Below are 22938 nucleotides of genomic sequence, written 5' to 3'. Positions count from 1 at the left end.
GATTATAGCACTTAGAAGACAACTTAAGATACTTATAAGTAAGTAGATTAAATAAAGAGGATAAAATAGATAAAAGTGTGCCTTTTTAAGATGTAAGTGTTAATAAGAGTAGTAATATAAGAACACACTATTTCCTAAGGCGTTTAGAAGCAGCAGTGTAATAGGGCAACGCGCTACTAGAGGAGGACAAAATTGTAGCTTAAAAAGCTTAAGATTAACATGTAGAGTGTATAAAGTTATCTATTATAATAACAACAACAGCAATATAGATAGGTGTTAATACATTGCAGTATGTTAATAAAAATTAACTATGCAGCATTACTAAGCTCTACTAGGACTACTTAAAAAACACGCCTTAGCAAGCTTACCACAACACTAAAAAAAGTCTGTATACACTGTATACGCGTAAATTTGCAGCCTTAAGTTATGTATGTACGGGTTAATTCGCCTTTACGTACGTACGTTGTACAGGCCGTAGGAGCTCCGTAATCTACGACCGTACTACGTACTGTTGGCCACGCTGTCGATGACATAGGGAGCTCTCTTTTGTTGAACGCTACGTGGGTGACGTCTTAAACCTACTAGCAAATTTAGTGCTAGTATAAAAGGCGTTGACAATGTTTTTGCAGCAGCTCTGCTAACACGGTAATACTTCTTGGTGTTCGTGGGCACATTGTGCAATTACTCCCCACTTCATCACATTGAATGGCAACGAATACAATCCTGTTCAAAGTATACTCTTCCTGCCCAATTCTACAGTGTGTATACTCGATATTACCTTGCGTCGTCAGCCGAATAGGATTCCCGCTGTGGACGATCAGCACGCGGTATAGTGACTTTCTCAGCCCTCTGAATCAGAACAGACGGAGGCGATGAATCAATAAGGCGAGCAGTTTAAGATACTAAGACTCCCCATAGGGTATAAGTGAAACCTACATAAGTCTCCAATTGCTGTGGAAGTATTTAGAATTAAATGGACTACATCTGACGGCCGAATTTCGGCTCGACAATCCTTTCCCACGAGCACCAAAGGCCATCAGCAGGGTTTCACCACTAGAATGGTATGGACGATGCAGTTCTTCTGAGGCCTACAGCCACACTTCTATGCCATCCAATCGCTAATTTTGAATACTTTGATGGGTAGATTTGAGCTACGTAAGATCTCCAAATTTCCTCACTAGTTCACGAACCAGCAACAAAAATGAATCTCGAGCCCAATGTTTTCATCTCCTGCCCCAAAACCAATGGAAGGTTTAATATAATTAGCAATAAAGAATTTGAGGAACAAATCGGCTTCTTGCTAATCAAACCGTTGTATCTGGACGAGGCATAGGCAGCGACTCTTCAGTCAACTGTCGTTCGCTCAATATCAAGATATTGAAGAGTTAGGCCTTCAACGGCGTATCATTGGCCAACAGAAGAAGCTCACTGATTCTCTTCATGGGTAATCCGTTTAATCCTGTGACGCCGGATCGCGCTGCAGTGAATATGTCGAAGCTTTATATTAGCTGGAAGCTCTTGACGCAGGACATTATTGGCCACATATCTTTTTTAACCTACCTGAGCTGCGCCACAGGGCACATGGCAAGCTACCTCACAAATGAGACTTTGCCGGCTGAGGGTACAGTATGCACGGCTAATGAGGTGCCGTTTTGGAAGCTGAGGGTGGTACTACTGCAGGACTGAAGATGCTGGAGAAGAGGAAACTCCATCGCGAAGTGCACGCGTAGTTTGCGTGTATTTAGGTCAATGCTGTCTATTTCTTGATAGTGTGTATATTGGAACATTTGCTATATATGTGCTACTCTTGACCTTAGTCCACAACAACTTCGTTTACCTGCTCCATCGAGTCAGCCTTCGATTGAACCCACGCCCAAATGCCTTCAGCGATTTGGCACCAGCGGGAGAATATGGAACAGGGGGATAATTGAAGACCATAAACGCTCATAAAATATCCCTACCTCTAGGAGACTCGGGAAGCCTTTAGATCATAGTCCGAATACTATACAACATGACCCAGAATTGCCAAAGTGTAGGAACGACAAGGATGAATTCGACACTCCTGCTCACAATACTCTCACCAATTGGCTCGCCGATTACGATTGATATCGATGTGAAGGTTAAGATGGTAGTGGCTATTTCCCATGACATTCCCAGATTCGTGATCTTAAAAATTGAGATCTAGCGAAGGCCTTTGAGTCAGCCCGCGAAGCAATTGTCCATAGGGGTGAAGGCGAGGCGTAACGAGCGGACAACCTTATATCATCATCGGTCGAAGATCAAGAAAAACGTAAGCCCCAGAAGAACCGTAGTGGCTAGGAACCAGAGCATTTTTCATTGATGAGGTTCTCTATGGTGTCGTTTGGTGGTACTTTCTTACTCAGGTCTTGCATGTCGTTGGAGACTCTGGAAATATTCCTGTACACCATCACCAAGGCCACAAAGGCGACGATGGCCATAGGGAGTCGGGCTTCAGCCGTAACATAGAGGGATTGTTCGGTGGTGGGGACGACGCGGAGCACAGGAACCTGATCTGAGCAGTACTTTGACTACGACGGATATTGTAGAAGTAGACATGGTGTGAATAGCGGCTTCACATAATACCTACTAACGCACCATCTATCAACGAAAAGATAATCGCATCAACATACATATACCTAGCGCACATTTGTAATCCACCGATAACAGAAGGAAAGAGTAATACCAAGGGCTAATATCCAGGGCAATTTTGTGTTCGAATGACCGGAGTCTCGCCTCGAGCCCGCGGATTTTCTACCATATTCAGAAGACCACGCCGTGGATACTCTGCCCACAACTTCTTCAAATATGAATAGTTAAGCCACCTTATCAAAACGATCCAACATAGAGCTTATGATGTGCCTTCGAGGGGTCCGCCGTAGAATGCTGGATGAGGGACGAGGCGTGGCGCCGAAAGTCCACCACACAAGCGAATCGACGCGATCGGCCCGGATGAATGTCACGGTGCGATCAGCAGCAGAGTGAAGGGATTGGAGATACGAGGTTGAGTGAAGCAACACTACATTATTTCACGTTTCGTTTACTAGCGCAGCACGCATCTTCAGATCCATCGTCAACTTTCAGTGCACAAGCTTTTGATGGAATCAATTGGGTGGGTATCATGTTACTAAATTCTCCACTTCGGTTTCGGCTCAGTCTGCACATTCGTCTCCACACCTATATTCCCCTGTGCTAGCGGATCAACCTGCTTAATCACATACTGATCTGTGTAATATTTGAACGGATCGACTGCTGTTCTGATATATTCCCTTGTCAGCGCCTCGTCGCTATTACCACTAGTACTCTTCAAACTTCCCGCCCGCTCACTCCTACTCTCGGCGTGGTCAAGCTCGTACTCCAGCCCAGTTTCATTGAGTCGTCGATGTTCGGTAATGTGGACTTCGTGGGTGACAAAAATATGGGAAAACGATTTCTCGAGAACGGGCCAGAAGATGGGCATGCTGGCGCAAATGATAGCGAGGTCGATTTCGAGACACGAGAGGATGACGCTGACGGGTGTCCACCATGTAAAGTCGATGTAGGGGTGGGTGGCGGCCTTGTTAACAATAATGGTGTAGAGACGCCATACTGATGTAAAGACGACGCTATGGAGTTGTTAGAAAATGTTAGAGCTTCGCACCAACTTCGTCGATAGATCACCAGAGGAGACGGAGTTAACATACACAGCCCCAAACAAGAATAGCCCTGCTAAGGCAAGAATGCTCTTCCTTCGCATACCTTGCTGCTGGAACAAGACCATCGGTGTTAAAAACACAGCTATATCAAAAGCCATATTCAACGCGGTATGCGTCTCATACGTCGCAATAAATGTTGCTTTTGACTCAAATCCATATGCATAGCACTTCGGATTTAGCTTGCGATTCCAGTAGCCGCTCACAGGAAAGCATGGCACCCAGGCCATGAAGCCGTATGTGAGGCCCCAGATGCTGATGATGACGAGAAGGGAGACGCATACCCAGCGCATTGTTCCAGCTTTGAAGATGCGAAGGTATTGAACGAGGAGGGAGGCTTTGATGATGGTGGTGTTGCTAACGTAGATGGCACTTTCAATGTAGTAGATTTTGAGATACTTGCTCATCGTCTCCAGGGGAAGGTAAAGAAAGTGCCGCCCAAGCCCGTATTCTATGGCTGCAAAAAGATGTTATTGGTCAAAGATCAAGTATCAGCCTAAGAATAACGTACAAAGCAGGACACATACGGTTGCTGCTGTGTTGCATACCGATGCCACCGTAACTAGAAAATCGTCCCAACCGGCTTCACGAACGATCCGAACTCGAGTGTAGAGTCGTAGAGCAACTGCCATCCAAGTGACCGCCTGATGGAAGATTAGCACGATGGAAAATATATGCGCTTGAAATCTGTCATACCAAAAAGCCTACTGTAGTTCCAAAAATCGTCGCCTTACGGTTCGACAACGGTTGAGGTTCATTGATATCCGGTGGATTGGCCAGCATCTCCAAAATGAGAGCCTCGGACGCCATCTCGCGAATATTTGTTCGGCCGTCTAGAACCCCCTCGGGAAGCACTTCGTCGTTCACAACAGCGTGGAGACGAACACGACCAGTTCTTTAAGCCTTCAGCCCTTGACTCGTGGGCGTTCGCCAACTCGAACGACTTGCAGGGATGCAAAACGCTTGCAGCGATTAGCGATCCCATGACAGTGGATGACAGGGAAGTCGTACATTCATCGCGTCATGACTTGCAGGGACATCGCTGGAGAGGGGATTCCACATTTTTTGGGCGCGAACGTTCGCCAGACAAAGGAATGTACCGAAGACGCGTGCTTGAAGCGCCTCTGCTTCAAAGACAAGAAAAAGTATGAACGAGATAGAATTCCTACCTTTGCACTGACCTTTCTCAGATGCTTCCAAGTCAACTTCGACAACCTCCCTTCGTCTTGCCAATCCAGGGTCTGGGCAAGGGTCGTGTCATGCATTTGCACCCGTGGCATCGGTATCGCCGCCTCCCAGAACATTGTTCGCTCAGGCTGCGGGGAAATTGCTTTTTCGGGATGAACATGGGGATATCATCAGCTGGATTTGGGAACGGGATTCTTGTCGAGTGCACTGAAGACAATCGCTCGCATTCGGATCCACAAAATGAGAAAGCCGGAACGATATCCCCGGTGATCGACAGGCACTCGGCATTGTGAATAATTATTCCCATTCCTACTTTCCAAACAAATGTATCTAATTCATGAAATGGGAAATGGTGTGATGTCGAGTTACTGCAGCTCCGGCCTCGTGTTAATTGTCTTCCAGCATCCGGATGTTGCTTCATGATGCGTTTCACTTTGAAAGAAAACTCCACCATCGCAAGGCAGTTCCGGCATACCATTCGAATAATTGGTTCTTGGCCGCTAAAGTATCTCCAATCAGGGATTTCCAATTGGCTAGCCTCGATACTTTTGCAGGACTTTGAGCCCGAATTTTTGCGGGGCTTCCGCCAATCATCGTCGTTCCTTTACCCTGAAACACATTTGGAGGTGAACGGGGCTAGGATACGCACATTGGCGTGAGAGAAATTTGAGTGCCTGAAAAGACTAGAGTGGTCATGGTGCTGACAGTATAGAACCCCTTTTCAGAATGCTGACTGCTGATGAGAGAGGATATAGTGGGTGTCAGGCGGGCCGTTGCGGGAAGGGTATTTTATTTCAACCACCTCGTTCCGCAAAATTCGCACTTCTTCCTCAACCGACGCCGTTACGAAGCGAACGACCCCGTTCATCTAGACCTCGAGTCATTGCGTCTTGAGATCGCATGACGACGACTAAACACAAGCCCTTCGAGCACATGCACATGCGATGGAAATTCCCCTTGGCGTCACATTCTTGCCACCGCCACATCACCAGCGAGTAAGTTACCTTCTCACATCTAGTGGAGTCGTGCTTGCGATGCTGGTTTCCGGCAATATGCCAGCCAATACTAGGGCGGGCGATTCAGGCATTCGCAAGTTCCAGACAATGTAGCCATTATTGGACAGTTAAGTGTCGCTAGCGCTGATGAGTACACCTCCCCGCAAGTCCCTCCAGATCGGAAACTTCCAGACGCGAGAAGGTGGTAGTTTATGAAGGTGACGGAGTCGGGACCTAGCAAAAGCTCTCTGTCGTCTCGCCATCCCCTCATCGGTAAACGGCACTAACTTTGCTACAGCCTTAGTTGCAGTACGTATAATGCTTGCTGGGAGCCCATGCATGTAGATATGCGCGATAGTTGATTCTCACATTCCGCGAACGCGCGTTGATGCGTGGACGAAGAACGATTGGATCACCAAGAAAGAGTACACAGTTTTGTCTAGGTTTGAATAACCTCTGACATGATTACTTCTGTCCGTCCAACTGCTCCTATGGAGCTCGGAACGAATATATTTGACGGAGGGAGGGGTTACCATATATATTGCCGGCAGATATCTCTGTTATCCCACGCATTAGCCAGAGAAGGGGTTATAAGAGTGAGAAAGTCGACGTATCCACAAATATGGACTATTAGAGACCGTCTACTAACATGAGTCCAATATTTCACACTATAAGCGTTCGTGTGATGCTCGCACCGCACGCACTGAGAAATGCTAACTCTGTCTTTCCACTCCCTAAACTGCTTTGTGGATACCAGATACCTACCAAAAACACGAAAGCCACCAGAATCATTCGATTTCTCGGTAGCCACAACCGCGACACTCTTCAGATGGACATGAGAAGCATTGGGCAAGCAGGAACCAATTAACCACACAAATAACGATACTAAGCCTTCTGGAATGGATGGTCTCTGCTTCAGCAAGCATTTCGTGGTATTCTCGAAAAGGCTGCGAAGAATCAAAGCAAATAAAGAATAATAAATGCATGGATTACCCGTCGTATCCCCGCGTGATCTATCTAAAATAGGGTGCGTGCCATTCGGAAGAGGGTAGGAAGTTTGGCAATGCGATGGCGGTGTAGTAGAGCATAGTCAGAAACCCAACCAGCTCGCGATACGTGTATTTAGGTGAACAATAATGGTAGGTATGCCGAAGAGCCCAAGGCGATGATACAAGTGGCGAGGCCGCTTTTAGGCTTTCATACTCCTAAGTGCTCCGCGTCTAAAGCAATTCCGCATGTCGCAACGAATCTAGCCTAGAGTGCTATAGCCTTTCCTATTTGGACGAGTAAAGATGTTAATGGAGATATCCTATCTCGGAAATGATGCCGAAAGCGATAGATACTAGGGGAATGCCGAGGCTCCGCAGTGACGAGCTAGAGAGTTGAGATAGTCATTCGCAGCCTAGTAGTAGCTCTCGGTCACTAGGCCTCCCCTCCCTGAAACGGAGGACGCCATGGGAAAGAAATCGGTGTTGGAACCCAAGTTAAGAAGGTACCTGGCGGAGGTACTAGGCTACACTGATCTTGGGGGTTATGCATGCGTTCCATTTTCTCTAAAGTTATTTCGTCTGAATAAGGATGCCTAATAGGAGGGTATTACTTACGTCTTATAAGAGATTAGCAGCCGGGAATTACTTTGAGGCTCATAGCAGAATGCACCATTCCTCCTATGGGGCATCTGACTTCAGCAATAGTTCTTTCAACATCGCCGAGGTTCTACAATTTGGAAACCTGCACTCCTCGCGGAGCGTCTGATACGCTGATAGCCATCAGCGAACGCTGTGGACTGCGCTATCCAGTGCGCTCCATTGTGGGGAGATGTACTCACTGGCTATTAGATCGTGCTGTGTAACTAGAATTAGTGAAAGTTAAGACGGTAGTTTAAGAATATGAAAGGAATGGTGAGGTGCGAAACATGAAGTAGCTGGCTCGGAGAAGCACAAGTACGGGAGAGATGATGAGAATAGGGATAAACGAACCTTCTCATTGCATCGTCCGGAAATCCTGAGATGTACCCCACTTTTTAATCCTTGTTGCATCAAGTCCCGAATTTCTTTCACACCGGTCTTCTACCCTTTCACCACAGCATTGTCGAGGAGCTTGTTCGGTCGGCTTGAATATGCGCAGAATATAGCCACATACGCAACGTAAGTGTCTTCAACTAATCCTGAAAATTGGAAACGTGTTGCAAAGCTCCTATCGAGATCGACAGCCTGCAAGCGCAGCGGTCTTTCATATCTCTAACATAACCCATGACCTACTTTACAATCATATACACCAACTTTTTCCCTGAAATTTTCTTCGCCCTCAACGCCTCAATCCCCTCCAACACGCCTTCCAACCCACTCTGTTGCACTGACAGAAGATGCTCCCGAATAAGCCCTTTATTCAATAATTCCTGCACCGTCGCTGTCCATTTCACCGCAAACTCGTATGCTTCCGGATCCGCTGGTCGGCCATGAGGTGCCGGCCATCCAATATTTGTCCCCATCATGGTCGGCCCTAGTACCCAATCGGCTTTGACAATCTTTCGCGTCGCGGCTACTGCCAGTGGATATGGGTCCAGTGCTGTGTATCTCCCGCCGGCGCGCCCAAGTGAGGCGTAGCAGAGCTGCATGCTTTCTGTTGTTGTGATGCAGTCGAGTGCGTAGCGCAGCCCATTGCGAGTGTGTGCGCGGATCGCGGCTCCACAGTCGGGGGAACGGTAATCGAAGACAGCCTCTGCTCCGTAGGACTTGACAAGATCGAAGTTATGCGGCGAGCAGGTTGCCACGGGCGTGAAACCGGCTAGTCGGAGGAGCTGGATAGCGGCAGTGCCCGTTGCCGTGGAGCCGCCATATACGAGCACAGGGAGAGGAGTAGCACTTGGTGCAAGCGGATAACCTGGAAGAGCGAGGCTCTTGAAAAGAGCCAGACCAGCAGTCATGAAGCTAGTGCCAAGGGCAGCGCCTGTCTCAAAGCTGACAGCATCGGGAAGCTTGATCACGCTGATGGGACGAGCGCCAACATGCTCTGCAAAGGATCCTAGGGTGGGTTCGAGAGGGTTCATGCCCATGACCACAACACACACCCTGTCTCCGACTTTGATGTTGTTCTTGTGTTGCGCGGCGACGGGTCCGATGGCTTCGACAACTCCAGCGGCGTCACATCCTAGGATTGCCCCTGGTGTCATGTACGGCCCGACCATTTTTGCATCGACTGGGTTCGCTGACACTGCCATTGTCCGGACGAGAACAATGTCGTTTTTAACCTCCGGTACTGGAGCTTCGTGGGAAAGCTCCAACCCGCCCTTGTCGTTCCCCACAACGGCAGTCTGCGTGCGACGTAAGCCTCCCATTGTGTTAAATCGATCAGGTGGAGAATTTTTCAGAAAAAAAAGAGTCCGAAAGTTCGAATGCCGCCGTCAAAATTTATAGTTGAATGTGGCGGTCGGAGTTGAATCATAACTCTTACAGCTAAATGCACTCATCGCAATTAGTCGGCCAACTGAGCATGACAACTTGGATCAAATCCGAAAAAGTCCGAAGAAGCCCGGCAGGAAACACTCAGGTTCGAAAGAGCCCTACCGGCCCCAAGTGAGAGGTTTCCACAGCCATCCCCAGACATGGCCGTACGCCGGGGTATCCGGGAATCCCGTCGCAAAAGGAACCATTATTATATAAAAGCTACTTAACTAATACGCATGCTCTAATGCAGGTAATGAACGAAAAGGATCCAAAACACGTTCTACAACGAAGGGTATGTTGTTGCTATTACTTTAATCTACTACGCCTCCTGCTCTTTGAGCAATGGTAGGGATGGACTCTGCGTGGCGTGAAATTGAGCAAATTAAGCTTGTATAGTAAAATAATCTCACTCCTCGCCGTAAGAAGATAAATAGAATACAAAGCGAGTGCCTAAGATATCAAAGATGAACCACAAAGGGAAAGGATACTAGAAGAAACCAAAATGCTACCAAGCGCCTGTTCCTTCCTAAGAACCTAAGAATTTACAAGTGTATGATTTACAACAATTTGCCAAACTATTGTTCGTTTCCATTCTTAATTGGCCCTTATCTTCCAATCAACGTCTAGCAACCAACTCTCCGTCCTCGGTCCCCATAACCAGGTATTGTGAGAGAATGAAGTGTCCAAACCCAGCCAACTTCGCATCTCTGAACCAAAATAACGGATTCATAGCCGGCAATGCCTTCAAATCCCTATCGTTCTCAACGTGATCAGCAAAGTCCTTGACATGCACCCGGAGCCGGGCGTTGTGCGCGATGACTTCCACGCTGCCACTCTGTTCCACGGCACCCGCCATTGAAGCAACCATGTCGTCAGCCACATCGGCTACAGGAGCCATGTCTAGATGGCCGCTGACAACAGTGAAATCCGGCCTCTTGCCAAGTGCACGGGTTATTTTGAGGAGCTCCTTCAGGATCGCCTGGGAAGAGACGGTAGATGGCTTTCCGCTTCCGTTCGCCGGTGTGGGAAGTGGTCGATGGAGATACACCGGAAGACTGAGGTTCGTGGCCGCCTTGCGCAAGAACGCCTCAGCAGCCCATTTACTAGCGACATATCCGTCGCTTCCGTCTGTCGGTGGCGCCGCATCGTCGTAGATCTCGACCGCACCTGATGAAAGCATGTGGAAGGATGCATTGTTGGAAAGACAGAGTCGCGTTAGCTCCTTGACAGCATTGAAGTTGACCGGCCGCATGGCCTCGTAACCGTCCCAGAAGGAGCGATTTGCGGCACAGTTGATAACTACGTGTGCCTTGTCCGAAAGGGCACCAAATACTGCAGGTGAGAGTCCGAGATTTGGTTGAGATAGGTCGGCGTGGATGAACCTCACCTTGGGGCTTGGTGAGAGAGACGTCGCTGCATGGCCTTCATCCTGGACAAGACAGTATATCTGTCCAATTTGTGGGGATTCGACAAGGCGAGGGAGGAGATGGCGTCCAAGGTAGCCAGTTGCCCCTGCCAAGATGACTGTGCGATTTACAGTTGCGACGGGTCGGGGCTTTCTCTCATTCTTGAGCTCAATGAGAGACTCTGGTATGCTAGTCTCTGCCTCCCAGTCAATGCCACTTACACCAGAAGAGCCCTTGATGACCTTCGCCATTCCGCCAAGGGTACTTCTTTCCATAAAATCGACCAGTCGCGGTGTCGCATTCATGGTGCGCTTCACTGCGGACTGCAACTTGACTAGTAGAATCGAGTTGCCACCCACGTCGAAGAAGTCGGTCTCTGGCGTCAGTTCTCGAATACCGTTGGGGATCATGCTCTGCCAGAGCTCAGCCAGCTTCTTTTCGATCTCTGTGACAAAAGCCATGTCGTCTGGATTGGCTTGGGGCAGCGGAAGCGCCTGGATGGCTTTGCGATCGAACTTGAAATTGCTCGTAACGGGAATGTTACCAAGGGCAACTACGATGGCGGGCTGCATGTATGGAGGCAGTGGGAGTCTAGTTTCCAAATGGTTGATCATGTCCTGGCGGCGATCTTGTGGATAATCCGGAGCGAACACGACGTGTGCGGCTAAGAAACGGTCCTCTCCAGTGCCCCTCGCTGTGACAACAGCGTGTGAGAGAGCGCCCTTCGCGGTCTCGAGCAAGACTACTTCTATTTCGCCAAGTTCAACGCGAAATCCCCGAATCTTCACTTGAGAGTCCCCTAGGATACGTCCATCGACGTACAACGCCCCGTTCTCGCGGAGACGACCCCGGTCGCCGGTACGGTACCAGGTACCCTTAGATGCCGATGGATAAATCTTATCCCCAGAAATGAACTTTTCTTTGGTCATATCGTCCAGGTTCAAGTACCCAGCGGCGACACCAGGCCCTCCAGCAACGATCTCACCAAACACCCCAAAGGGAACCGGGCGGAGGTGTTCGTCAACAATTGCGACTGTATAATTTGGCTCGATGAATCCAGCCGGGACATGGTCCTCCAAATCACGATCGTTGTATTTCACCTCCCCCTTTGTGATCGCAAGCGAAGCCTCTGTAGGGCCGTAGTTGTTGAACAATCTCAACCCTGGAAGCGCAAGATCGGCAAACTCTTGGATGAGCCCGCGGTGGAGGTGCTCACCTCCACCAAAGGCAGCCCGCCACTCTGTACACTTGGCTAGGTTTTCATGGGCGTACCTGAACCACATTTCGTACTCAGACGGCGTTGATACAGTGTAAGTGACACCCTCATTCACCATTATCTCGGTAATTGCTTGCGGATCGCCCCTTTTGTGGGCTGGGACGATAATAAGGCAACCACCATCAGCAAGGGCGGCAAAGATCTGATCAAGGGAGACGTCGAAACTGTAAATGGTCTGCTGGAGTACTACTGCAGCCTTGGAAGGGATGTCACAGAATCGAGAGTAACCTTCGCATTGTGCTCGGATATTGTCGTGGGTCAGTCTGATCCCTTTAGGCTTTCCGGTTGTTCCACTTGTGAAGAGAATGATAGCAATTGACCCAGGCTCTGCCCTGTTCGGAACCGGTGCTGTAGTAGCCAACGTTGGTATGTCCGATACAACAATCTCAACGGCCTGATCGGCACCGAGCAGCTTGGTCTTGGCAGTGGTATTGGAATCTGTTAGCAGGATGGTTGGCTGCGCGTCTTTTACGACGCTGATAAGCCGGAATATAGAGTTGCGAAGATCCAAGGGTATGTACGTCGCCCCGACCCTGAGAATAGCGAGCATAGAACACATCCAGTCTGCAGATGGATCCTGGAATACTGCGATTGGCGAGCCTGTCGTTGCTCCAGCAGCAATGAGAGTGGCAGCGATGGTATTGATGCGATCTCCCATCTGCCCGTATGTGAGACTGTTGCCAAGGCCATCTTTCAATGCTGGTTCAGTGCCATGTTCCGTAATCATCTGGTCGACCCGGTGAGAGACGGTCGGCCATTCGAGTTTCATGGATGGCCCTAGAGTTGCAGTTAGCTTCAACTTAGTCGGCCAGAAAGAAAAACAGTGAAGGTTTACCTTTGCCGACTTCGAGGGTCTTCTCGATGTCACTCGGAGCCCAACATGGTATATCATTGGCGTTCAAGTCGATACCGTTGGCAAACGTCTCCAACACGTTCACATACGATCGGAGGAGCAGTTGGGTACTCTCCATGTCGTACACGTTGGCCTGCAAGCGTAAGGAAAGGAGCGATTCCCCGGTGGGATTATCAGTGATGCCCAATGTGAGGTCATATCCGTTTCGCGCGTTCAACCAATCCTCATCGCTCATCTTGCATCCACCCCATGTCGACCTATCTTGAACAATTTGGCGGTAGTCGACGAAGAGCTGGAAGATGGGCGCACAAGTGTTCGAGCGCGGAATTTTCAGCTCTTTGAGAATGACGTTCCAGGGTACAATGGAGCGTTCGAGTGTCGCGTAAGCCTTGTCACGAGCGTCCTTGATGAGGTCGCTAATCTTCGTCCTAGGGCCACCTCTAGAAAATGGCACAGGCAGGAGGTTGAGGAAGAAGCCGAGACTGCCCATGAATTTCTTGTCTATGCGATTTGCATCTGCGACACCAATATAGTGGTCACCAATCTCAGGAAGAAGCTTCCAGGTAAGGGCCTTGAGAGCAGCGAGATAGAGATGGAACATTGTGGCGCGATGTTTCCGGGAGAGTTGCTTGAGCTTCGATACAACATTTGGCGGAAGTGTTGCCTTCGCTTCGTGCTGAGAGAAATGGTCAAGGACAGGGCGAGTTGGAGATTTCGCGAATGGGAAGAGGGGCATGGGAGGAGTATCAGGATCAATGACTGAACGCCAGGACTCAATCGCCTTGTGCATCGCACCTGTCTCGTACTGTTCTCGCTGCCACTTAGCAAAGGCAGGATATTGACTTTCGGGGCCAAGGCGGGGCAATGGCTTGCCGGAGTATGCTGCTTCGAGGTCGACGAATAGGACGGTAAAGCTGTATCCATCCCAGGAAATATGATGGCCGCCAACAAGCAAGTAGTGAGTGTTGTCCGTGACGGTGATGAGGTGGATTTTGACTGCCTCCCAGCTGTTGAGATCCCATACATGATCATGCATCTTCTTCAATTCTTCCTTTGCAGCTGCATCTGATGGGACACGTTTGTGAACCAGTTGGATAGGGGAATCAGCCAGTACGCCTTGCATGGCGACTCGTTGATCACCTTCCCCGGACCAGAAGAATCGAGTCCTCAGTGCTTCGTGACGCTGTACAACCGTTCTGACAGCCCTCTCCATTCGGCTGACGTTCATCTTGCCGGTGAGTTTGAACATGACAGTCATGTCAAAGCTTCTCTTGTCCGCGAGGTAGTCATTCAAGAACCAGAAACGCGCTTGGCCGTAAGACATCGGGCTGATTTCTTCCTTTTCGATTCGCGCCTTGATGTCCATTGCTGAAGGAGGTGCCACGATCTTGCCGTTGATTGGGGTCCCTAGTGTGAATCCTTCCACTTCCGTCATGGGTGTCTCTAGCGGGGTGGCTGGAGTGGCCGGGGTGGCTACACGAGATATACCTTCTTTCGGCGAGCTGGAGTGGTGAGAAGAAGCCTCAGTGGAACTTCCTTGGACCTCAATAGTTGGCGATTCGGGAGCTGGCTTTTGTGTTTGTGTAGAAGGCTTCTCGCTGTCCGGAAGCGCATCTAGGTTCGCGACTGAAATCGGCACGCGCTCCATTGCTTCCGTAAGGAGATTTGTAATGGAGCTCCCACCGAGAATCTTTAGGACAGGGATGTCAACCTCAAGCTCCTTCAGGAACCACGAACGGACCTCTACAGCCATGAGGGAATCAACACCCTGCTCAACGAGAGACGCCTTGTCGCTCACGGAATCGTCTTGAGAGATCATCAAGATGCGTTTGAGGCGTACAAGGAAGGACTCTGCGGTGAATATTAGCTCTGTAACCCCCGCTTTGCTAAAGTGGTAATAGTGTGAAAGGCTTAAAGTGCGTAAGTACTTACCTTTGATGATAGCGCAGGCCTCAGACTTCGTCTTAGCTTCAGCTAATTGGACTCGTACAGGTACAGTCGACAGTTTCCCACCATAGGTCTGGGTGCCCGGACGTTCCATGATGAAGTGGTTGAACCTAATATCATCCCGGAACTGTGCCTTAACCTGGGTGTCAGCATACAGTGGCTCTAATCCACTTACAATCTCCTGGCTGTCGGAGCAATCTGGTCGACCATTTACGATAGCCTCGGCGAACAACTGGTGCAAGTCCTGCTCCGAGATGTTCCTGTATCCAACTTTCTTGAAGTAATCACCAGTCAGTTCCTCGGACCGCTCAACATAGCCAATGCCCATCAGAGAGCTAATGGCGATAGCGGAGCCGGGGACGCCGCGCTTCTTACGCTGCTGGGCGAGGGCTGTCATGAACATGTTGGCGGCGATGTAATTGCTCTGGCCGCTGTTGCCGACCACACCAGTGATTGAGGAGAATGCAATAAAAAAGTCTAGAGTATCATCATGGAAAAGATCGTCCAAAAGTTGAGTGCCAATAACCTTAGGGTCAAGGACCTTGGTGAGGACCTCGTACGACATGCTATCGAATAAAGAATCTTCGAGAACCATGGCTCCATTGGCTACACCGGCTACTGGGGGCATCGTCTTTGAGATCTCACCGTAACACTTGTACAGAGACTCTGATTTGGTTATGTCACTTCCGAGTTGGTTAGCGGCAAAATAATTTCGAAGTTTACTCCTGGGCGGAATACTTACAGAGGCAAAACCTTCACGGTGGCTCCCATTGCCTCCATTGACTGGATGAACTTGGGGTGCACTTTCGGTCGTCGGCTGGTCAAGGCTAGATACCTTGCGCCATGTTCTACCATCCATTGGCAGAGCGATTGCCCGACCTCTCCCGCTAAGCCGACCAAGAAGTAGGTCTTGTCAGCTTGAAAAATCACTCCAGTATCAATTGGCTGAATTTTGACTGAAACGGCGGATTTGGAGCAGTTAGCAACTGTAAGGGGCGACTCAAGTATCGAGAAGTTCGAGAGATCTTGCAGTTCCATGACATCAGGAGGTTCAAGTTGGTCTAGGTTTTTCTTAGCAACAAGCCATGCCTCCTTGAGCGTTTCAGTGACTTCGCCGGTCGAGAATCCAGGGCGGATTTCCGTAGTCGTACCATAAAAGCGGGTGGTGCCATAGGTAATACATAGCTGCGGGATGCACTTCGCGATGAGCCTACCAACCTCTGCCGAGCCACGGGCCTGAGACAAGTCGACAAATACTGCAGGTGAAGCTGGCAAAGCTCTCTTAACAAGACGCCGAGGGAGGTTTCCGTGAATTTGGAGCCATCCCTTGGGGACCTGACTCTTGAGCGAGGTAGTAATCACGAGATTGATTGAGTACTGCTCGCACTTCCGGGCCAGGACTGAACCAACTAATTGATCCGGCTCGTGAATGACGAGTGTACTTCTGCTGGGCGCCAACTGGAGAATGTTGGACGCGGTGATGTGCGCTGCGACAGCAGCTAGCGCCTTGACGGGATCTAGACCTTCGAGTGGCACTGTCCAGTCTGCCAAAACCTTTGCTCGCGACTCTGTTGAATGGGACAAGGCAAGTAATTGCTCCCCAGTGACTTCATCAGTGCCTGCGCAGAGCATCAGATTGCCGACAGAGCCAACTCCGATAGTTTGGAGCAAGAAGTGGGAGACGTGTAGAGCCCTGGTTTGACCGAGTGCAGGCGGTGGGTTTGCGATACGAAGAGGTGATGGGTGTTGAAGCTCATATGACGTTCCATTGCTGGCGAACAGAATCCCAGACTCCTGTGGGTTGACTTCTCTGGTTATTGTGCGGCGAGCGGAGTTGTATCGTGCGTTTGCTTGCTCGCATTCGTAGAGTCGGGGGATCATGCGAGTACCAGACTCGATGAACACTTCAGGTTCCAGAGACCAGAGAAGCTCATCGCCACGAAGCTCTTTCTCCCAATTCTTCAGAACATCAAGGCGCAGGAGCTCCTCTGCAATAACGTGCGGAGTTTTGTCGTCAAGTTTGTCAAAATCGAGTACTTGCAATGAGATGTTGGGGTACTCAAATTTCATCACTCGCCCGATACCAACTGTCATGAACGAGTGCGCCTCCTCTGCCCTTGCTCCTCGAGTTACCCAGAGGATTGTGCCCGCTTGGCCCCATACCGTCTTGAAGGCGTCGAATTTTGCGGGCGTAAAAGCCTGGAACACGGGCTCATCGAGCTCCGCAAGCGACAAAACAGTGCTCGAGGGAAGAATTTTCTCATCGTCTAGGGTTTCGAAGGAGCTTACGCGCACAATACTGGTGTATCTCGAAGAGAGGTCGACGGCGAGTTGTTCTGCGATGCGATGAGTCGCGAGCGTCTCGCCGCCTACGATGACAAGCCGTTCAGTGTCCGCTGGTGGAAAGGCGCCTGTAGACAACGCATGCAGGGGAGACCGGAGTAGGCTGACACGGTCGTCAACTGCCTGAGCAGCAAAGATCGTGGACACGTAGAGCTTGTGAAGCGGGGGGGTGCATGTTTCGACACCACCGAAGCCGGACTTCCGCAGCAAGGTATCCCACTGCGGCAAACTCAAGCCTGGTCCATTTGGTCGCCCGCTCTCGGCGCCGACCCACCATCCAGGCAAGCTCCCCATTGGCAGGCCAACACGGAGTGTGTCGTCGCTAGTAAGTTCCAGGGTAATCAGGTAGCCGCCAGGCTTGAGGAGGCTGCGGACGTTCGACATCATCTCTTCTAGCTTTCCTGTTGCATGCATGACGTTGGAAGCTAATATCAGATCGTAGGAACCTTCGATGAAGCCTTGAGACGCCGGAGACTGCTCCATATCGAAGGTCTTGAAGATCATGCGGTTGGCATAGTCACTGAAACGATCCTGTGCAGCCTCGAAGAAGCCGCTGGAAATGTCGGTATATGTGTAGGAAGAGAACGAAGGGCCGAGAAGTGGGAGAATGTTCCTCGTAGATCCGCCAGTTCCGGCACCTGGAGTTTCCTGAATCAGTATTGCGGTCTAGGAAAGGGACAGAGGAATGACCATACCAAGCTCAAGTATCTTCATACGTGGGTATCGATGGGCGACTTGAGCCACCATGCGTGCAAAGTGGCGATTTGCAATGTCGAGACCCAGGCCCCCATCGTAGAAATCGAACAATCCATCCTCGGCCATATATTCTAGAATACCAGACGATGTCCGTACGACCTCCGGGAGATTCTTCCCGACAGACTCTAGAAGTCGGACGTCGGCTCGGTCTCGATCCCTGCAAAATGGTTAATAACCACACTCACTGAAGTTAAGATGCGAAGTGCATACTTCTCTAGTATAACGCGTATATGTTCCTCTGTATCCAGCTGGTACTTTGCAGAGATGAACGGATTCTTTCCACACTTTACACGATTCACAGCATGAGTCGCCCACCGAAGTAGATGCTGGTAATGCGGCAAAGTATTGGCCTTCTGCTCTGGAGTTATGGTCTCAACTAAGCGACGGAGGTAATAAAATGCGACTCGTTCTGCGTTAATGGCATTCTCAACGTCTTCCGAGGTGAGCATATCGTTAGCAGCCGCAGCATCACCATTCGGACCATCAATCTTGTACTCGAAGCTTGAGAAGAGAACTGTGTCGTCATCTGGGCGTGCAGCGGTGAATGGCATCAGCTCCATACCTTCAAGCATGACGAAAGTGTGGGCATTGTCTTCAGAGAAGATGTTGATGTCAACATTGCAACGAGCGTTTGTAAAGTCCCTGACGACAGCCTCCAGTGGGTGGGTGTCCTGCTTTCCTGTGCCATCTGGAGTGAAATAGGGATTGATGACAATTGACTGGATTCCGACAGGGATATACATTCCCCACATGCGCCCATCTCCAGGGCAGCTGAAGGCAGCCAAAGCGGACTGAATTGCGGTGTCCAGCATACCTGGATGGATGAGGAGTTGGTCCTCCCACTCCGATCCTGACTGGTTCTCCAGAACACCCGTGGCATAACCGTTCTTGCGCTTAATAGACAGCATTCCATGGAACGGTGGAGAGTATTCGTACTGAAGCTCGGTCAATTGATCGTAGAAACGGTCAACTTCAACCTCGTTCATGTTGAAATCTTCAGGCTCGACAAACGGAAGTCTATCAGCCTCTTGCTCTGCCAACGTCACAGTTACTTCCCCCTCGGCGTTGAGGTCCAGCAATGACCCAGGTTCGTGAGAAGGCCCAGAATAGCAAGAAAATTTCGCCGAGATCACGTCTTTTCCTGAGTGGATCACCTTGACGCTGAAAAGTGACTCAACGCTGGCATTTTCATCCTCGAAAAACATGGCTCGACCAATGAAGAGGTTTTCGATGGTGATTAAGGCGATGGTAGATTTTCCAGCCAAGGCCTTCATGGCTTCGGCGGCCATTGCCACGAAGCCTGCCGCAGGAAAGACGATCTGCCTTTGAATTTTATGTCCCTTGAGCCAAGGTATCTCCTTCGGGCGCAAGATGTTGCGCCATTGGATTTCATGCGTAGTTTCCCGGTCCACACAACGTCTGCCCAGGATTGGATGCGGTGGACTGCGAGCATTAGTATGAGCGCCAGAGACACGAGACATGGTCCAAAACGATTTCGAATGATCAAATGGATATTTTGGGAGATCAGGAACCATGTTGCGGCCAACTTTGTCTCCTGAGACAGACTTCTCAAAACTCTCAAAGGCAACTGACCCTGCTCCAAGATAGGACCACAAGAAACCGAGGGCAGTCGATACCTGGATAGTATCGTCTTTTCCTCGAGATAGGAGTCCAGAATATGGGATCCTTTCTCCATGAACCTCTTCCAGTGTATCCAGACAAGGCCCTTTGAGCGCAGGATGAGGTCCAAGCTCTAAGGCTAAATCGAAGGGGCCATTTTGAGAAACTGCGGCAGACACGGCCGGAGCAAAGAGCACTGCATTTGTCATGTTGCTAACCCAATACTGTGGGTCTAAACTACTGGCGGACATGACCTGTCCATCGTGAACACTCGAATGCCAAATTGGCCGGCTATCAGAAGCGTTTGTGGAGAGTGCTCCTATCGCTTCCATTGAGGCAAGGTATGGTGCCGAGCAAGGTAGCATGTGCTCGGAATGGTAAGCAGTGTCGACTTTGAGCTGGCGAGCAAATTTACCCTCGTCCTTGAAAATCTCCACGGCTTCGGCTATGGCGTCTTCGTCTCCGGACAGGGTGATACTCGACGAAGAATTGCGGGCAGCAACCTGGATTCTACCTTTGAAGGTGTCTAGTTGACAGAATTCGAAGGCGTCTTCAAACGATGTGCCAACAGCCATCATGGCACCTTTGACTCCGTTCGGTGATTTCGCGAGTTTGGCGTAGAGGCCACGGTAGTAGGCAACACGGATGGCCGTGCTGGCCGAGAGTAATCCTGAAGCATATGCTGCTGCAATCTCCCCTATATGACCATTTAGTTAACATGTACCGCATTTAATACGGGATCTAATGAAAGTGGTCATACCAGATGAGTGGCCGACTACAGCCTGGAGTTTAATGCCCGCCAACTGCAACAAGTCCACGAGCAAAATCTGCACAGCTGTGCAGAGAGGCTGCGACAAGGCTGCCTCTGCAAGTCTCGAAGACGTGGCCTCTGCGAGTAGTTCCTCCCGTAGAGTCCAATCGGGCCTGTCGCCCTTTGGTAGGGAGGCCAGAGCCTCGTCCAGCTCGCCCAGCCGCTTCGACACGAACGGTGATGACTCAACTAACTTAGCGCCCATACGCGGCCATTGAGCACCCTGTCCCGTGAACACAGCCAGGATACGAGGGGAAGAGACTCCAAAGTGGCGCGTGCTTAGCTCTGGAGCCTCATCGCTAGCCAGGAGGGCGTCAATCTTTTCTGAGGCTTCTTCGCTTGTGGAAGCGGTCACGGCAACGCGGTAGGCAAGCGTAGAGCGTCTGGCTTGCAGAGTATAGGCGAAGTCGCGTATAGAGACTTGTGGGTTGCTCTTCAGATACTCGGAATATGATGAGAGCAGAGAACGTAGAGACTTTTCGGTGGCAGCGGAGATAGTCAAGGGGGTGAACAATGGACCAGTCGAGGGTTCAACGGAGGGTGGTTCATAGGCCTCGATGATGGCGTGAGCATTTGTACCACCAAATCCTAGGCCGTTAGAGTTAGCTTGTATTTCAACAATTCTGATGTCGAAATGAGGCTATATACAAGGATCCCACTGATGGAGTACTATCGCAGTCTGGGACTGAAGGGAAAATAGGGACGTAAAAAAAGTTTACCTACCAAAACTATTGACACTCGCCCTTCGGGGCTGTCCCGGATGAAGTTTGGGCCAGAGCTTCGCGGAGGTTGGGACCTCTAGGTTCCCGTAGAAGGGCTTGAGCCGGGGGTTGAGCTGCTGGAAGTGCATGTTCGGTGGAATGATACCGTGTTGAACAGCCAATGACGTGCCTATAAGAGATGCTAGCCCCGCAGTTCCTTCTGTGTGCCCAATGATAGTCTTGATAGAGCCGACGTAGAGTTTGTCCGAGGCTCCTCCAGAGTAGAAAGCACGCGAGATTGCCTCTGCTTCTTGAGGATCACCGGCAGGAGTCCCAGTGCCGTGGGCATGGAAGAACTGTGGGCGATCTTCTGGTTTATTAATGTCCAGGCCTGCTCGAGCATATGTATCCCGAATCAGCATAGCCTGTGCCGCCGAACTGGGCATTGTCAACCCGGCCGTTTTCCCGTCCTGGTTAACTCCTGTAGCGCGGATGATGCACTCGATATGGTCTCCGTCCTCAAGCGCGGCGCTCAGGGGCTTCAGGACAACAGCGGCAATACCCTCTCCTCGGGCATACCCATCAGCGTCTTTATCCCACATCCTTGATCTCCCGTTGGGAGAAAGCATGTGTAAATTGCTTTCGGCAATATATGTTGCTGCAAGATCAGAAGGGTCAGAAATCCCTAAAGTAGCATGGGAGTGAAATCGAACTCACCTGGGCTAAGAAGGAGGTTAGCTCCCGCTGCGACTGCGACTCTAGACTCTCCATTACGCAAGGCTTGGACAGCTAGATGAACGGCAACCAAACTTGATGAACAAGCTGTATCGAGGGTTATGGAAGGACCGTGCCAATCGAAGAAATAAGACACGCGGTTGGACAGAATACTCCTAGCCAACCCAGTAGCACTGTACTGTGGGAGATTATCCCAATCTTTATAAAACGCACCGCCCCAGTCGTCGCCCATGACGCCAACAAAGATTGCAGTCGAAGATCCACGCAGTCCCTCGATTGCTTGGCCAGCCGCGCAAAGCGAGTCATACACGGTCTCCATTAGCATCCTCTGCTGAGGATCAATAGCCTCACTCTCGGCTGGCTGAATATTGAAGAAGCTGTTGTCAAACTCCGCGGGGTCTTTGTCGAGGAAGTAGGAGGTTTGGACGTCGGTGGTCCCATGGTGCTCAGGATCACTATGGTAGAACGCCGCAGGATCAAAGCGACGTTCGGTTGGGACCTTCTGGACAAGGTCTCGCGGTTCTCGAAGAAGCTCCCATAGCTTTGAGGGAGTGTCTGAACCGCCTGGAAACTGGCAAGCGCTCCCGATAATGGCGATAGGTTCTGTCGAAGACATGTTTATGATGTTTCCCTAGCAAATGAGAGAAGAGTTTAGGTGTATCTGGTGTTGAACAGAAAAGTAAAGCCTTGATGCCAGGTCCCGTTGTATGAAGACATGGAAAGTGTTTTATGGTCTTCAAAGGCGAGAAGTGCTCAGATGCAATGAAACCCACTTGTGAGTGGTGAGTCCGAATGAGTCCCGATGGATTGGAAACGAGTGCAGTGAGACATGCTGCAAATTGCATGATTGTTTGTTCTTCGAGACAACCGAACAAGACCGAATTACTGCGACGCTGCCTGGTCGTCGGGTTACGTGAGGCTCTTGCATGAGGCTCGAGAAGCGTGGCCAAATCTAAATCACATGGCGCCGGGATCAAGGATAACAGGGACCTGTACGACTTGAATGCAGCTTGATCAAGAAGGAGCTCGTATCTGGAGAGTTTCCCGCCTTGGCTGTCTGTGCACCACACGTCAAAATTAAAAACCAATTGGCCATACGTAATGGAAGGATATGGCACTTACCGTGACACTAACATGTTGAAGTATGTTTC

The 22938-nt window shown here is 50.2% G+C and overlaps 5 protein-coding genes across 5 annotated transcripts; 1 reads left to right on the top strand and 4 right to left on the bottom strand.

Moving 5' to 3' along the window:
• Nucleotides 1–1440: 1440 nt before the first annotated feature.
• On the top strand, nucleotides 1441–2185 carry BDR25DRAFT_313661 (uncharacterized protein; the record flags this gene model as incomplete). The annotated part of the gene is made up of 2 exons (XM_033691396.1): nucleotides 1441–1626; nucleotides 2021–2185. 2 exons carry the CDS (start codon nucleotides 1441–1443, stop codon nucleotides 2183–2185), a joined length of 351 nt encoding a protein of 116 aa, XP_033548601.1.
• Nucleotides 2186–3145: 960 nt separating this feature from the next.
• BDR25DRAFT_367608 (uncharacterized protein) lies at nucleotides 3146–4572 on the bottom strand (the record flags this gene model as incomplete). The annotated part of the gene is made up of 5 exons (XM_033697008.1): nucleotides 4407–4572; nucleotides 4222–4354; nucleotides 3702–4167; nucleotides 3313–3623; nucleotides 3146–3270 (listed from the first exon to the last, which is right to left on the bottom strand). Exons 1-5 carry the CDS (start codon nucleotides 4518–4520, stop codon nucleotides 3146–3148), a joined length of 1149 nt encoding a protein of 382 aa, XP_033548600.1. The 5' UTR covers nucleotides 4521–4572.
• A 3495-nt stretch (nucleotides 4573–8067) lies between these two features.
• Nucleotides 8068–9293, bottom strand: BDR25DRAFT_303186 (putative zinc-binding dehydrogenase family oxidoreductase). Its single transcript, XM_033689956.1, has one exon. It carries the CDS (start codon nucleotides 9228–9230, stop codon nucleotides 8151–8153), a length of 1080 nt encoding a protein of 359 aa, XP_033548599.1. The 5' UTR covers nucleotides 9231–9293; the 3' UTR covers nucleotides 8068–8150.
• BDR25DRAFT_354247 (uncharacterized protein) lies at nucleotides 9260–9545 on the bottom strand (the record flags this gene model as incomplete). The annotated part of the gene is made up of 3 exons (XM_033695276.1): nucleotides 9260–9357; nucleotides 9391–9455; nucleotides 9484–9545. 3 exons carry the CDS (start codon nucleotides 9543–9545, stop codon nucleotides 9260–9262), a joined length of 225 nt encoding a protein of 74 aa, XP_033548598.1.
• Nucleotides 9546–9832: 287 nt separating this feature from the next.
• BDR25DRAFT_22784 (putative equisetin synthetase) lies at nucleotides 9833–22781 on the bottom strand. Its single transcript, XM_033685260.1, has 9 exons — nucleotides 21770–22781; nucleotides 21075–21710; nucleotides 20301–20939; nucleotides 18131–20237; nucleotides 17860–18077; nucleotides 15564–17802; nucleotides 14807–15504; nucleotides 12857–14725; nucleotides 9833–12798 (listed from the first exon to the last, which is right to left on the bottom strand). The coding sequence occupies exons 1-9, from the start codon at nucleotides 22401–22403 to the stop codon at nucleotides 9956–9958; spliced, it is 11883 nt and encodes a 3960-aa protein (XP_033548597.1). The 5' UTR covers nucleotides 22404–22781; the 3' UTR covers nucleotides 9833–9955.
• Between the last annotated feature and the right edge of the window lie 157 nt (nucleotides 22782–22938).

Source organism: Lindgomyces ingoldianus (assembly GCF_010093535.1).
Source record: "Lindgomyces ingoldianus strain ATCC 200398 unplaced genomic scaffold BDR25scaffold_13, whole genome shotgun sequence".
NCBI classification, from domain to species: Eukaryota; Fungi; Ascomycota; class Dothideomycetes; order Pleosporales; family Lindgomycetaceae; genus Lindgomyces; species Lindgomyces ingoldianus.
This window is presented reverse-complemented; position numbering and strand designations above follow the sequence as displayed.